Source organism: Haliotis asinina, chromosome 7 (genome assembly GCF_037392515.1).
Source record: "Haliotis asinina isolate JCU_RB_2024 chromosome 7, JCU_Hal_asi_v2, whole genome shotgun sequence".
NCBI classification, from domain to species: Eukaryota; Metazoa; Mollusca; class Gastropoda; order Lepetellida; family Haliotidae; genus Haliotis; species Haliotis asinina.
In genome coordinates this window covers 14,097,310-14,111,464 of record NC_090286.1, presented here as the reverse complement: position 1 = coordinate 14,111,464, position 14,155 = coordinate 14,097,310, and the positions used below count along the sequence as shown (strand labels likewise).

The following is a 14,155-nucleotide window of genomic DNA, read 5'->3' as shown; positions in this document are numbered from 1 at the left end:
TTCGTATATCAATCAACGACAAATAGTGACCTGTATATACAGTAACTTACTTTCAGTCGCTTGTCTGTTTCCTCCAGGTCTTCCTCAGACTGGAGCTTGTCAATGGATGCCCCAGTGAATCCCAGCAGTATCCCTAGCTTCATCCACTCTGGCCCAAGTCTGCTGGCCAGATCCTGCAGGAGGTTCCTGTCTGTAAAACCTGAAGGAAACACAATCGTGTCAAATCCAAAGAAGAACAGTTGAAGATAATAATATTACATGTTTAAAATCTAAGGTCATTTTGGCAATTATAGTAAGAATACAGTAGGTCACCTCTTTTTTAGATGCCCTCCTGTTGAGCGAATCGACTTAATTTCAGCATTTCTCGAAATAAGTTTTCAGAATGCAACTCATATGCAATGACCTTAAAAGTTATCATCAACAATGAACATCGTGAAGACTTCCATTATGAAATTATTACCTGCAAAGGCCATTTCCTCTTCTTCCTTTGTTTCGTTCTTTGTTGTGTCTGTTTCATCCTTTGCCTTGTTGGTCTTAGTTCTGTCAAAATCGGCCAAGTACACCAGGATCTTGGCCAGAGAGTCATAGGTGGGGTTCTGGGCAAATTCTTTTTCCAACCTCTTCTTCTCCCCTATGTCAACCCAGCCAACGTTATCCTTGGTTTCATCCTTAGCACAGATTGGGAATGTCAAATAGTTGTCTCTCTTAGGGTGGTACTGCAGTTTTGTGATGACGCTGTTGATCTTCTGACTGTTTCCACCGATATCAAAAAGGAACTCCTGTTTCGGGAAGGAGATAAACTCGTTGGTAAAGCTGGGTTTCTGGTCCTTATAACCTTCCATCTTCCAGTGCTGGAGCCTGGTGTAGAGCCGTGTGTTCCTTGTGCACTCCACAACAGCTTCACAACTTGAGTTTTCCATGGGACGGAGCATGGCCATAAACACAACGCTGCACTCGCGGCGCTTGGCCTTCTCAAGGAGCTTGGCATTAGTGCGGATGATGTCTTTCTCTGTGACTTTTGCATCTTCCATAGGTTGCTTGTACTCAATAAGGTTCAGACTGGAAGGGAAGAAAATTTATACGGTTAAACACAATTTGCTTGTTTTTTCTGTTATTTACTCAGCAATATTAGAGCTCTATGGTGGCGGTATGTAAATAATCGAGTGATCAACAACATGAGCATCGATCTAGGATACGACATTTGTCAGCAAAGTCCCCGAGACTGACACCTTGATCATGTTAGTTGCCTCTTGCTGCTGGGTTGCTCATGACTAATTCAAACCCGGATCTTAACGGGTTGTTGAACACTCAATTACTACTATTCATATCGTCACTGGCAAGGGTCCTGTTTTAGCGCTTACTAGTGAAAGTATGATTTAATATACAACGTCTTCTCCAAATAAGCACTGCACTCGATTATTTGGCGGACAGATGTCCCTTGACCAAACAAAAGGAAAATTTCAGTAATAATGATAAGAATGGATAACTGAAAATCAGTGATGACATCGGGTGTCTGCAAAGGCGATGCAGCATTTCTAGTGAACACACTACAATGTATTTATGTGTTTGGTGTCTGTACAATGGAACTGTGTTTATTATGATGCGAGACTTACTCGGAGAAATGGGGAACTTTAACTGTAATGAGGCCGGCATTGATCGTTGGATTCTGTTCCAGTATCTCCCAGCAGTCTTCTTCCTCTTTATGATGGACATCGTCATGACGAAGCATGACGTACAGATCGCCGTCACCGAAGTAGTCCTGTGGTGTTGGCATGGTGATGAGGACGTCACGCCTGGGTTGTTCGCCTTTGGAATGATTCACGTCATAGAAGTGGGACAGGGACAACACGGGAGAGAACTCTTCCTCGTCGAAGGCAGGTTTGGGGATCACCTGTGTCGAATTGAGAAAATGAGGCATTTCATATCTCTCATTCTAATAGCTATAAAATGTCTGTCATTTTCTGATGAGGGAGCTGATCAGATCAGACTGGAGTACTAGTTACACTTTGTCCCTATAAGCATTTTCATGCCCTCGATACTTAGACAATGTTTGCAAAAATGTATTCTAACAATGTCTCAGGTCCGCATATTAAATTTGATTTCAGAAAAGCTAATATCTTGGGAAAGGTCCAATGACCATCAAATTTGTTATCGACTTTACATCTCAGGCGATCGTTAAAGCCTTTAATGTGAGGTTGATATCCCTTACTAAGTCTCGCAGATCATTCTAACTGAAACAAGCACCGAGATCCACTTCCAGAAAGCAGACTTTGGCAAAAAACATACGTTAACACTGATTTGATATAGTTCGATTTGTGCTAGTGGTTTCTGTCCATGAGTCATAGCAAACTGCAATGAAAGAGTGAATGCGTGTTTTCTGGTTTTGAATAAACAAGTTCTGACAAGGTATGCTTGTACTGTAAATAAACAAATTTGAGTAATGCTCTATTCTGTTGAGTTGGATAACACGCTATCGGTCAACAACCGATGTGAAAGTTAGCCAGGGGAATTCCTGCCATACCGTCGTATGAACTGATTAAGAGCACCATAGAATTAGATGGAGTTTTCTAGAAAGCAGCCGTGGAATCAACACGCTTACCTCCAGAGTGAGCGATCCTGACTTGATGAAGGTCTCTTTGAGGACCTTGATCTCCACCATGCTGTCTACTGAGGAGATGAAGACGCCACCTGCCGGCGTGATCGGGAACTTCTCCACCTTTGGCAGTGTGACCAGAAGGAAAGCATTGATGTTGGAAATGTTCATCTTCACGTAGCAGAACCATTGTTTCTGTGAAGATGAGCAACCATTGACATAAATATTTTACTAAAAGTATTACAAATAATGCTAAACTCCAGCCGCTATTTAAAACATATCGATATATATGCATTCATTCGTGACTTGTTATATTACAAAATACACCATGCACATACATTAGTATAGAGATACGGCTATCAAAAACATTCACGTTTGTCTCTACATAAGCAAGTCGGAGCCTGACATTTTATCTTGAAACCTTACACTATATTCATATATATCATTGCGACTTATATATATATATATATAGTCTCTTATTGTTCTGTAAGACAATGTGCATACCGTGTCCTCCTCGTACCGTATATCCCTCAGTAAACCGCTGTACACCCCCCGATCTGTTTTCATATACACTTCCTCGAATAGGTCAGGTTTAGCATATACGGGTATCTTCAGTGTCACGTGACCCTCCGGTCGCGTGCCAGACAACCGGTACTCAAACACATCACTCATCAGCAGCTCTTTATCGGCTGGGACCAATGAGCTGCGACTGTACTCTGGTCGGACACGCCTACCGATAAAGTTGACAGTTCCGGTGCCGACGGACAGCGGTGTTTTGATGGTGAGATCCAACTTCTGTAGGTGGTAGGTAGAGTCGGCCTCTAGTGTAGTGTGCTCTATGAACACATAACTGGAAGAGGGGAAATAATATTGAGTTGTTGATATTTTATGAGAATACGCACCGAGTCACCTTTACTAATGGAATCGGTAGGGGTAGCTAGCGTAATGATTACAGCGTTCGGTCTGGGTTCGATTCCCCACATGTATACAATGTTTAGAAGCAACGATGTTTTTGGAACTGTTTTTCGCACCTGCTAAACGCGGCGTAAGGCCACACTCACTCATTCACAAGTGTATAACGGTTGCATAAAGTGAAGGAATCAACCGTAAAATGTCTTAAAATAGTCCAGCAGTTTCAAATATAATCTTTATAAAGAATAAACAGTTTCATGTAATGTGTCAAATTAACAGTCCTCAACCATTATTAGAGATCGGAAAATAGATCAATATTTGCTAAACATTCTTGCGAATCACTTGACAGTTCTCCCAAAACGAATTTTCAACACCACGTTCATGCCTTACCCGTTCTTCATTCCAAACACAGTCTGTGTCGACTCCTGCATCAGACGTAGTATGTCTTGCCGCTTACACGTGAAGGACGGAGTGTTGCCCATCTGGAATTCACGTCACATGTACATTGTACATAAAATGTACCTTTGTGTATATGAACATCTACTATTCATTTTACTTGGTTTGCATCATAATTATGATATGATAAAGTTACAAAAATCAACGAGTGTTGACACGTTTGAGATCAGGAGACATGTGATTACAAATATCCTCAAAAATCACTCTATTAGTTTTAAATGAAAAATATACATCTCTGAACACAGTACTGCCATTAGACTTGCAGTGCAGCAATTTCGTAGCTTTGTGCCGTCATCAAGTTATGACGTTATAGCATTGTCAGGGCATTGTACAAAAACTACTCTTAAAGCGTTTGATCTCACAAGCATCCCCGTTTGAACACGGTTTCGGATGATAATCCGTTTACCTTGTCTTTGATGGTTGCGTCGGCTCCACAGAACACCAGGATGTCCACAGCCTCCACCTTCTTCTTGTTGACGGCGTAATGGAGAGGAGTGCGGCCATTCTGAATCACAATATTCACCATTGCATAACATGTGAACATGCTGTTGTGTTGAGAAATGATAGCTTATCCAAGTAATTTCATAACTGTCATTGTTTTAAGTGTTATAGTTATGTATATGTATATATGTATGTAACTCATTGCATATGGGCCGGAGGCCTTGAATACAATAAACTTGACTTGTCTTGACACAGGAAACAAGGCACTGTGATTTTTTTCTGTCATATAAGCCATGTCTGCCATATGTTCATGGTCACATTGTGTGCATATATAGTGGCGCGTATGAATATGTGCATTTATATGAAACTGTAGTGTCTACAATTTGTGTTGTCTGAAGCCAGATTCAGCAATATTTCAGCTGGCTCAGGGCCACCGATCAACGCCACTGCTTTAGGATGTTTGTAGCATCTTATGACAAATTCAGGGTAACTTAAGAACAAATTCAACACTAAATCTGGGGCTTGTGTGTATTCATCATAAAAGTATTTAACTCGTGATTATATTAACACTGCTATTACATTTATCTTATGTGCAAATCTGAAGTTGAAAATGTGGAAATCTTAGCTTTGCACAGACTAAAATACATTCCACAGATTATTCTAACCCTTCAAACATATTTACTGATAGCTTTATATGGTGAGGTCACCGAGTATATAGTAATACATATATAAGATATTTCTGAAATAATTATGCGTCTTGGATCAACTCCAACATGCTTCACTTTAAAATCTTCAGTGAGAATTGTTGGAGTAAAAGTGAAACAGATCGGAACTGTTTTTTCGTAATATCCATTATCATGTTGTATACGGTTTTATACTGTCCGCTTTAATTTATGTACAAAGAATTTTTCAAAACAAACTCATTTATGTTTTTGCGTCAGTCGTCTCTCCACGCTTCAGTTAATGCATGCACACGTGTGTGTAACGAGTAGTTACAGAAATTGTATTTAAATTAAGACTGAACTTGCTTAATGAATTTACTTTATACAGTCCGTTTGATTTACGCTGTGCACAAGTGTTATTTTCGGTACATGGCAATATGTCGACCTTACATCTGTGTTTGTTAGGATGAACACATAATTTATACGCAACATGTTTAAGTAAATATCTTTGCCAGTGATGGTCTCCAACTATAATGCTCTGTGGCTAAATACAAGCGACAAAACTCTTTTCCGTGTCAAAAATGTCTCTTAAAACACAGAACCGACTTCACGGTTCCCACTACATCATATACAGAATACCGAGATATCGAGGTATCAGCTGCAGAGGTCGACACAACCGTGCTCATCAACATAACTGATCATGAAACTTTGAGCTTATCCGGTCGCAGTTGGGGAAGCCGTCAAATACATTTAGGGAATACATCATGTAGGATGAACATGAAATATTCCACAGCTATACTGCAGTCATGTTAACGAAGCATCACTTACAGAACCCCATGAACGTTTATGATTGCGATACGTTTAGGTCAGGAGACAGTGGTATACCTACATTACTTATTAACTTATACTGTACCTTGTCTCTACTATTCACGTTAATGCCATGGGTCAGGAAAAGCTTTATGCTCTCAACATCCCCGTGTGCAGACACTATATGCAGTGGTGTGCGTCCAGTCTGCAATAAAACAATCTTTATCCATTAAATTTCATATACATTTCCATTTTTAAAAATAAAAAACAAATATTCCAAATTTCTTAAAATACAAAGTTCTCAATAGTAAATGTAGACAATAAACGGTACCCATTGTGCAGCAGATCAGATTCCATGTGGGTAAAGTTGAATACAGGAGTGGAAAATATATGGCTGGATTACTGTACATGTTTGGGTTTACGTCTCTGTTAGCAATAGTTCAGGAATGTTTTGGGCACCATATACAGGCTTACCAAACTGCACCAATGTTGGAGTCGGATTCAGATCTTGAACTTGAACCACAAGACTACCCTTTCGTTCCCATGGATTAGACAAAAAACCCATATATGCCCAACCTCGGGCGTCATTAGAGATGGTCAAATATCTCACCTTGTCAGTTTTAGAGACATCGGCTCCGTAAGAAAGCAGCAAATTTTGGACCACATAGTTCCTTAACTCGGCAGCTCGAATCAAAGGTGTAAAACCATCCTGAAATTCAGATGTGAATTTATAACGTGAGTGTTCTTTAAACCATGATTGTATATTGTGTACTGATTATTCGAGTACTATGCCTTTCTTTCAGCTCACACGTACTTACCAAATTCTTCGCATTGATATTAGCTCCAATATCGAGAACATTTTCAATATTTCCCGTGTGTCCAAACTCCACAAAGTCGAACAGCCTGTCTGTAGCTTTCTGTATGGCAAGTCTGCAACAAGATGAAATGAAACGAAATTGGGGTGGTTCCACTCAGAACATGGGCGATGTTTATTGCGTGTGTCAGTGAGCAACAGTAACAGTACATACCTGCTGGTTGCTGTGGGACGTCTTAGTCTGTGTATTTTGGGCAGCACCTTCTTCACCTTCGGCGGGGAGCTGATGGTCATCACGGAGTTGTTATCTGGGAACAGCTCCTCTGTTAAAACCAATGGCATATCACTACCGCCATGATTTGACATCACAGATCTATCGTAGCGGGTCGTGTTGCGTCCTCTCAGAGCAGCAAGGAGGTCCTCCTCAACCTCTGACTGTGAAGCAGTGTTGCCATCATCCTTCAATACAGAGAACCTCAGATTGCCGTTTTCAAATGTTGCAGTGGATCCATCCCTCGATGTCTCCTTTACTTCCAGAGACACCAGTTCAGAGATGAGTCGTTGCCTGGCATCTGCATCCGTCTCTGCAATGGTTTTCAAAGCAGCAGAGATGTTGACCCTCGACTGTACTGCTGCAGACAGAATTGCTTCCTTGTTTTTCCTGCCATGAAACTTAAATACAGTCACGGCACGAGCCAGCATATCCATACCTAATGTCCTATACAGAGCATCAGATATGAAGAAAGGGGTTTGGAACTCGAATGTACGACACACTGCGGAAATCAAGGTATCAGTTATAGTTCTGAGCTCTAAGTCCGCATCAAGGATATTTGGTTTAAAGTTTATGTACAAATCTCTCTCCGACAGGAGGTGTATATCCACAGTTTCATTGTATTTAGTGCCTTCCACTGTTTCAAGTGACTCTCCATCTTTTACAGATTGTTTGAATCCTATACGTATGTGTCCAATATCAGCAATTGTTGACAATATGGGATCCCTGTTTTCTTCTTGTCCATTTGGGAGATTGGCTATTTCTTCAAGTGTTTTCTGCATGACATAACCCACCGCCTCGAGAACTATGTCATCTTCAAAGTCTCCAGTATCAAAAACAACATTTGTCCCGAGTTTGCTTCCAATATCCCATACGTCATACACAGCGGATATGCTGTTAGATCTACTCTTCACCAAGACCTGTAAGGAGTTCATGTGTGGACACAGATTTTGCGTCTCATAGAAGTAACCTTCTCGGCAAATCACATCTTCACAGGTAATTCCCAGTTCTCCAACAGCAGCAGGATTACGGGTCATTGTGGAGGCATTTGGTTTGATGTTTATTGTGTGAGGTATTTCCGAAAGCAAACGTTTAAATGCTGCTCTGTCACAAAGGAACATCAACTTCTTATAAATACTTATAAGCTGCACCCTTCCAAAATCAGCACTGTCATCTCCCAAGACATGATTGAAGGATATGTGTTGCCAGATTCCAGAAATTTCATCTGTCTTCATTTCTTGAATCTCAGACAATTTCATTATCTTGAACACGTTTGCTTTCTTTGTTTCATCTTGTTTGAGCCGTACCAACAACACCTTTGACATTCTGATGTCCTGCAGTTCATCATGCGTCACCCATGCCCAGGCACCAGCAGGGATATTGAAGTCACCAAGGTATCTACTTGTGCGGGCTCCCTGTAAGACACTAAGGATCGAGTGGGTGAAGTTATACCATGTACCAAATGCCAACCAGTCATAGTATCTACCAATCAGATGTAGGGGGTGCGTCATTTCTCGGATGTCATTTGAGTGTATGATCTTCAGCCAATCAGAGTCAACAGGAGACACTGTAATCATGATGCCCAGCTGATCTTGCAGATTCATTGTAGCTTTTGCAAGCTTTTCAGAGCTTGTTAAGGAATTCACTTGGGCTGACTCGGGCCAGAATACATCTTTAATGGTGTGAGGGTAATCAAACTTAAATGGTACAACATGGTCAAGAATCTGTTTTTCTTCCAGTGAATGAAAGATTTTGGAATAGTCTGTATCTTCAGTCATCCAAACCCCTGTGTCAGTCTTTGTTACCTTCAGGCTAACCACAAGAGTCTTCTTCTTGAACCAAATTCCAGATCTGTCCTTCATTCGCGTTACCCTCAAGCATACATCATCAAAATCAAAGTGAAGCCACATCATTAAAAGATATAAACTGGCTATCTTCTGAAGTTCCTGAACAGCATATCCCCTGATGAATCCACTGATTTTCCCAGCCATGCCAATGCTTTCAAACGACTCCCATTCTATTGTTGCCTCAACCTTTCTGGATTTTGAATTTTGCTTCTCACATCTCTGTCTGATTTGCATGTTAGAGGCATCAGGCTTACTTGTCAGTAAAGTGAATCCATGCAAGAGACTGGTGTAACCTGAGCTGCAGGAAGTCAGTAGTTTTAACAACATGAAATGATCTGAATTGTATCGAAGACAGCCGTCTCTTACTGTAAAGTACCACACCATTGATGGTTCGTTGGACGTAATAGACTCAGCTTTCAAAATGGGTAGATTTGGTACGAACTTCACTGTGATTTCTTTCAGATTAGAGAAAAGTTGTGCTGTAGAACTGACAGCTTTTCTTCCACAGAGAGATTGTATATCTCTCAAAAGGGATCCACAACGAGTTATAACACTTTGAAGTCCACCAAGTTTGTTGCAGGCAGCATCTCCTGACAACATTCTGATGACTAGTGAATATATTCCCATATTCTTGGACGCAATTAGCGAATCCCAGTCAACATTGATCACCACTGATAGACCATTCAGTTCTCGTTTCACCTGAAACATACACATGACATAAATAGGATATAAGAATAAAACAACATATAAGCAGTTTTACCTTCAACATAGATATTCCCACATAGTCAGCTAGTTCAGTATGTGATACGTAGCATAAATACATCAATATGTCAATATGTCAATATATCAATATGCTATTTAGCATACATTAAATGAAGAACAAAGTCTTTTCCTTTCGCAGTCAATAAATAGACACTTGACACATCAAGCTATGGCCACGTGTAGTTAACAAATTCTAAATGATGTAAAACCACATCAGTTTATATCTTACAGTCACAAAATATCCCTCTATATGTAACCATAACCAACGCACAAGTCACCACTAACTACGGGTCATAGATGACTCATACAATTCTTCTGAATTGTATTTCTTTGTCACATAGATTTCTGTTTCTTTTCAGCATCAACGCACATTGCTTCAGTTAATGGTAACCTACAAGAGTGTATTGACTTACTAAATGTTCCATTTCCTTTGTGATTGCCTCATCAATGTGCTCACGGATACTTGCTTCCGTTGTGATTTCAGTTGGCATCTCTCCCGTTAGAACAAACACATCTTCATCCTCAAAAGAAATCTGGATTTTATCTTGAAGGTGGGATCCAGAAAGCAGTACTTGAGAACTGTCAGTGGAACTATTTTGAATGCACGATACACTGATTCTTGAAACTGCTTTCCATGTATGGCTATTAGTATCAATGCATGTTGAGTACCTTCCAAGAATGAGCTTTGACAGGACTAGACCCCGAATTTGCACTTTTGAATAACCAGTAAGAATCTTTTCGAAGCTCACCAGATCCACATGTAGTTCTTTCCCAAAGAGGCGTGTTGGTATCATTGCTTCAGGGTCAGCCTGTCTTTCAATAATCATCTTGCTTTCATCTTTCGATTTCGTCAGCAAAACGTCAGCAAAAGACATGCGAGAATTTGTATTGTCCACGTCAGTTTGCCACCGATAATCACCTGGATGGGAAACCCCAGCTCTCCATAGTACAGACACAGGTAATGCTTCTTGGATAGTTTGCAGCAATGGATACGTCTCTGTAGCCCCACTGTTTTTGATGGCAGTTACCAGTTCCATATTCCCATATGCCAAAGCCACCTCCAAAGGCGAAGGCATTTCCTGTGTGACTAAGTCAGCATATGGTATTTTCTCCAAAACTGTCATGAAGAATTTGTTTTTCTTCGCTTGTGCAGCATAGCAGCACACCTCACCAATGTTTTCTTGTCCAGCTGATGTGTTTTGGAAGTAGAAACATGCTGCATCTTCTAAATCTGATTTTAGTGCCCATTGGAGAACATCTTTTTCTTTGTTCAACAAGAACAGCTGTGTGTTAACAATATTCCTTCCATATCCCATCGTTGCCAGTGCACTGAACATAATATCATTGGAACATGCTATTTTAGACCATGTGTAAAGTGTGTCCAAGGGATGTGTGAATCGCTTCTTTGTAGCTTCATAGATATTCAAGGAACAAGGATTAACATCAAGCCAGAAACCTACTCTTGAAGGCTTTCTATCGAGGATGTTTCTTTCTGGAACATTGGATGCTTGAATGTATCCCTGCTGGAACATCTTAGACCAACCAATTGCTGAATCCAACAGACAATGCACACAAGAATAGTCTGTTACTTTGTGAGTTGCATGAGAACTTTCTTCAAATGTTCCACCCTTGCATAGATATTGCAAAATGTGGTGATTGCCATAAGCGACCGCAATGGCAAAAGGAGTCAAGTTTCCTTTGTCCTTGGCAGTAAATGCTGACTCTGGGGCTCTTACTGTGACTATGTCGGCGATAGAAGGATTGCCAATACGGGCAGCTAAATGGAGAACATTTTCTTGCATAGGAGATCTCCAACTGTAGCAGTCAGTCACTTCCTCCAAAAGTTGAACACATGACACATGCCTTGTTTCCATGGCCATAATCAAGGGCGGTGTCCCCACCTCATGTAACCACTTCACTAGTCTATCAGGAGCATGTACTTTAGTGAGGGCAAGAAGGAATTTAAGAGAGTCTTTGCATCCATAAATTGCACAAAGATGAAACAGTGTAGGTGTTTCTTTTGAATCTATCATAATCTGAATGAGTTTTTCTTGTAATGTCTCCATGATTGCTAATGTGCCATGATCATCACCATTACTAACAAGGGAGTGTACACTGGATTCGAGCCTCCTTATTTGCGTGTATGGTGGCATGAGGTCACTGGGTACTGAAGGGGTTGATTCATTCTTCATCATGAGGTATTTCAACCAGCCTGTTTGACCTGTGTCAAACGTTGCCAATGCCTTATATTTGTTCAGAAGTTGGTTAGCCATTGCTATGTTCCCCATACTTCTTGCGAGATCCAAAGGAGTGTGACCGAAGCTATTCCTTGAATTCAGTTCATCTTTTGAAGTACTGAGAATGGCTTCAATAAATGCCATCATATTCCAAGTACATGCGTAATGTAACACTGAATTGTCATGCTGATCAGTTCGTCTTACATCCAGGTGCCTACTGTTCAGAAGATCAACACATGCCTTTTCTTGACCTCTTGCAGCTGTCCTCAATAGCACCTTCTCTGTAAAATCCTTTGTAAGCACTGGGCTGACCATTCTGGACTGTACAAGTGTAGTAATGACTGCATTATTAGCATGATTGGAAGCCAACTCCATACTCTCTCTGATTCTAAGATTATCAATCGTGCCACTTGCATATAGTGCAATTAACACTTTCTGTACAATATCACTGCTTCCACTGAGAATAGCAAAATCCAAAACCCAGTTGCCTCTGTCCAGGGCCGTGACGTTCTTTGCTTCCTGTTGTAGCCTCATATTCTGGGCTAAGAAATAATCAACTGTTGCTGATCTTCTCCAGTAGCATGCCAGGCAAAGTGATTTGTAAAACAGCATTGGTTTGTCAGACACCACACGTACTTGTAGTTGGTGACAAATTTCTGTCACTAGATCAAGATTTCCTTTCTTTGAGCTATCATACAGCACCTTTATCCATGCATCTACTGATTCCAGCGCTCTGCCTTTTCTTGAGTAATCTTGAACTACTTCATGAAGCATGGGAAACAAATTGGTTCTCATAGCATGGTCTATTGTGTTAGTGTTTAATGTAAGGTCTATTTCATTGGCGAGATATCTCAACACATCTACCCTGTCTTTCACGTCGCCATCCTTAGCGTGGTTTGTAAACATGAACAAAAGGTCAGTGAACAACAAATCGCCAGATATCTTGGATTCAAAAAGTGATCTAAACTCATCACACTCCATCTGCTCTAAGAACTGTAATGGTTGAACCTTCCCAAGATATGCAAGAACTGATAGAAGAGAATTTGGCACGCGTGACTTGCATATCTTTAATGCTGATTTGACCAAGAGCGAAATTTCTGATAGTGTTAGTCTGGTCCCAAGTGAATTATTGTTTTTGAGCTTCCGGAAGATCTTAAATGCATCTTGTTTTTCTTGAAGTTCAAATTGGAGGTCTTTGCAAATTCTTTCTTTGGGAGATTTTCTCTTTCGCTTCTGTACATACAAATCAAAGTCTGTTGTTTCTAAGGCAGCAAGTGTCAGAATGTCATAAAAATGGTCCGGTACATTGGCGACCCTTTTTAGCAGTGTTTCATATGACTGGTACTGATGATTTGCTACAGCAAAGACCAACGGTGATGGACAAGTATCCAGTTGAAGGATATGTTGAGACATTGTCAGGCTTAACATCTCTTGGAGAAGTTCATGATCTCCAATGGCCGCAGCACCATGTAAGAGGCTGGAAGAATGTGATTGACAATACTTTGAAAGATCCAACAAATACTGGACCTTTCGTTTAAGTGTGTCCAAAGGAAGTACGTTCGGCACAAGGTGTTTCATAACAGATCTATATTTGGGAGACGTACTCTGGAATTTTGTGTATACTTCCTGAAAAGTCTTAGTCCTTGGAGACACTATTTCTGCCACCCCTGTTGAATCGTTCCTCACAATTTTTGCATCACGATGTTGTGGCCATTCTTCAAGGCTCTGTTCACAATCATGAGAGCCTTCATGAGTAAACACCCTTTTTGACCAAAGACCAGGGACTGATCTGTTCAAGCCCATGATACCTCCATGCAACAACACTGTTTCAGCTATACTGAAATGCCTGTTGGCGAGGGCATACCACAAAGGTGTCAACTGAGAGTGGTCCTTAACATTAACCACACTTTGAACAGTGATGTATCCATATGTTCCCAACAAATTCAGGGCATATTTCACAAAATCAATGTTTCCTTGTTGGCACACACTGTGGAAGGTTGTCATTCCATGACTATTTTCCCAAGTAAGAAGTTTAATAATGGAATCTGGAAGACTACTCTGGCTTTCATATCTTGAGGTCAGAAGTTTGAAGAGTAGCAAGGCAGTTTGTTCAGAACCCTTAACACTGGCAGCAAACAGAGCCTCCTGTGCTAGATCAAAATCTCCAGTCATGAGAGTCTCTCCGTAGTTTTCGAGAAGGTAACAGCAAGTTTTCCAGGGACCTTTTCTTATCAGAGGTAAGAAAACCAACCTGAAAATATATTAATATGACATAATCTAGTGACAGTCAAGTTGTAAGTCATATGTGTGTTGTTCTTTTTTTTTAGGACAGCTGACACATTCATTCACTGTA

General features: G+C 40.6%; 1 protein-coding gene across 1 annotated transcript in view; it reads right to left on the bottom strand.

Moving 5' to 3' along the window:
- LOC137290583 (uncharacterized) overlaps positions 1-14,155 on the bottom strand; it is a 33,506-nt gene that overhangs the window by 2,894 nt on the left and 16,457 nt on the right. The window contains exons 8-19 of the mRNA XM_067821624.1: positions 9,979-14,053; positions 6,900-9,502; positions 6,690-6,801; positions 6,482-6,580; positions 5,978-6,076; positions 4,368-4,466; positions 3,896-3,987; positions 3,098-3,443; positions 2,600-2,788; positions 1,614-1,891; positions 461-1,059; positions 51-199 (exon numbers count right to left, since the gene is read on the bottom strand). Of these exons, the coding sequence (XP_067677725.1) occupies positions 51-199; positions 461-1,059; positions 1,614-1,891; positions 2,600-2,788; positions 3,098-3,443; positions 3,896-3,987; positions 4,368-4,466; positions 5,978-6,076; positions 6,482-6,580; positions 6,690-6,801; positions 6,900-9,502; positions 9,979-14,053 (8,740 nt within the window). The remainder of the gene's footprint in view (positions 1-50; positions 200-460; positions 1,060-1,613; positions 1,892-2,599; positions 2,789-3,097; positions 3,444-3,895; positions 3,988-4,367; positions 4,467-5,977; positions 6,077-6,481; positions 6,581-6,689; positions 6,802-6,899; positions 9,503-9,978; positions 14,054-14,155) is intronic.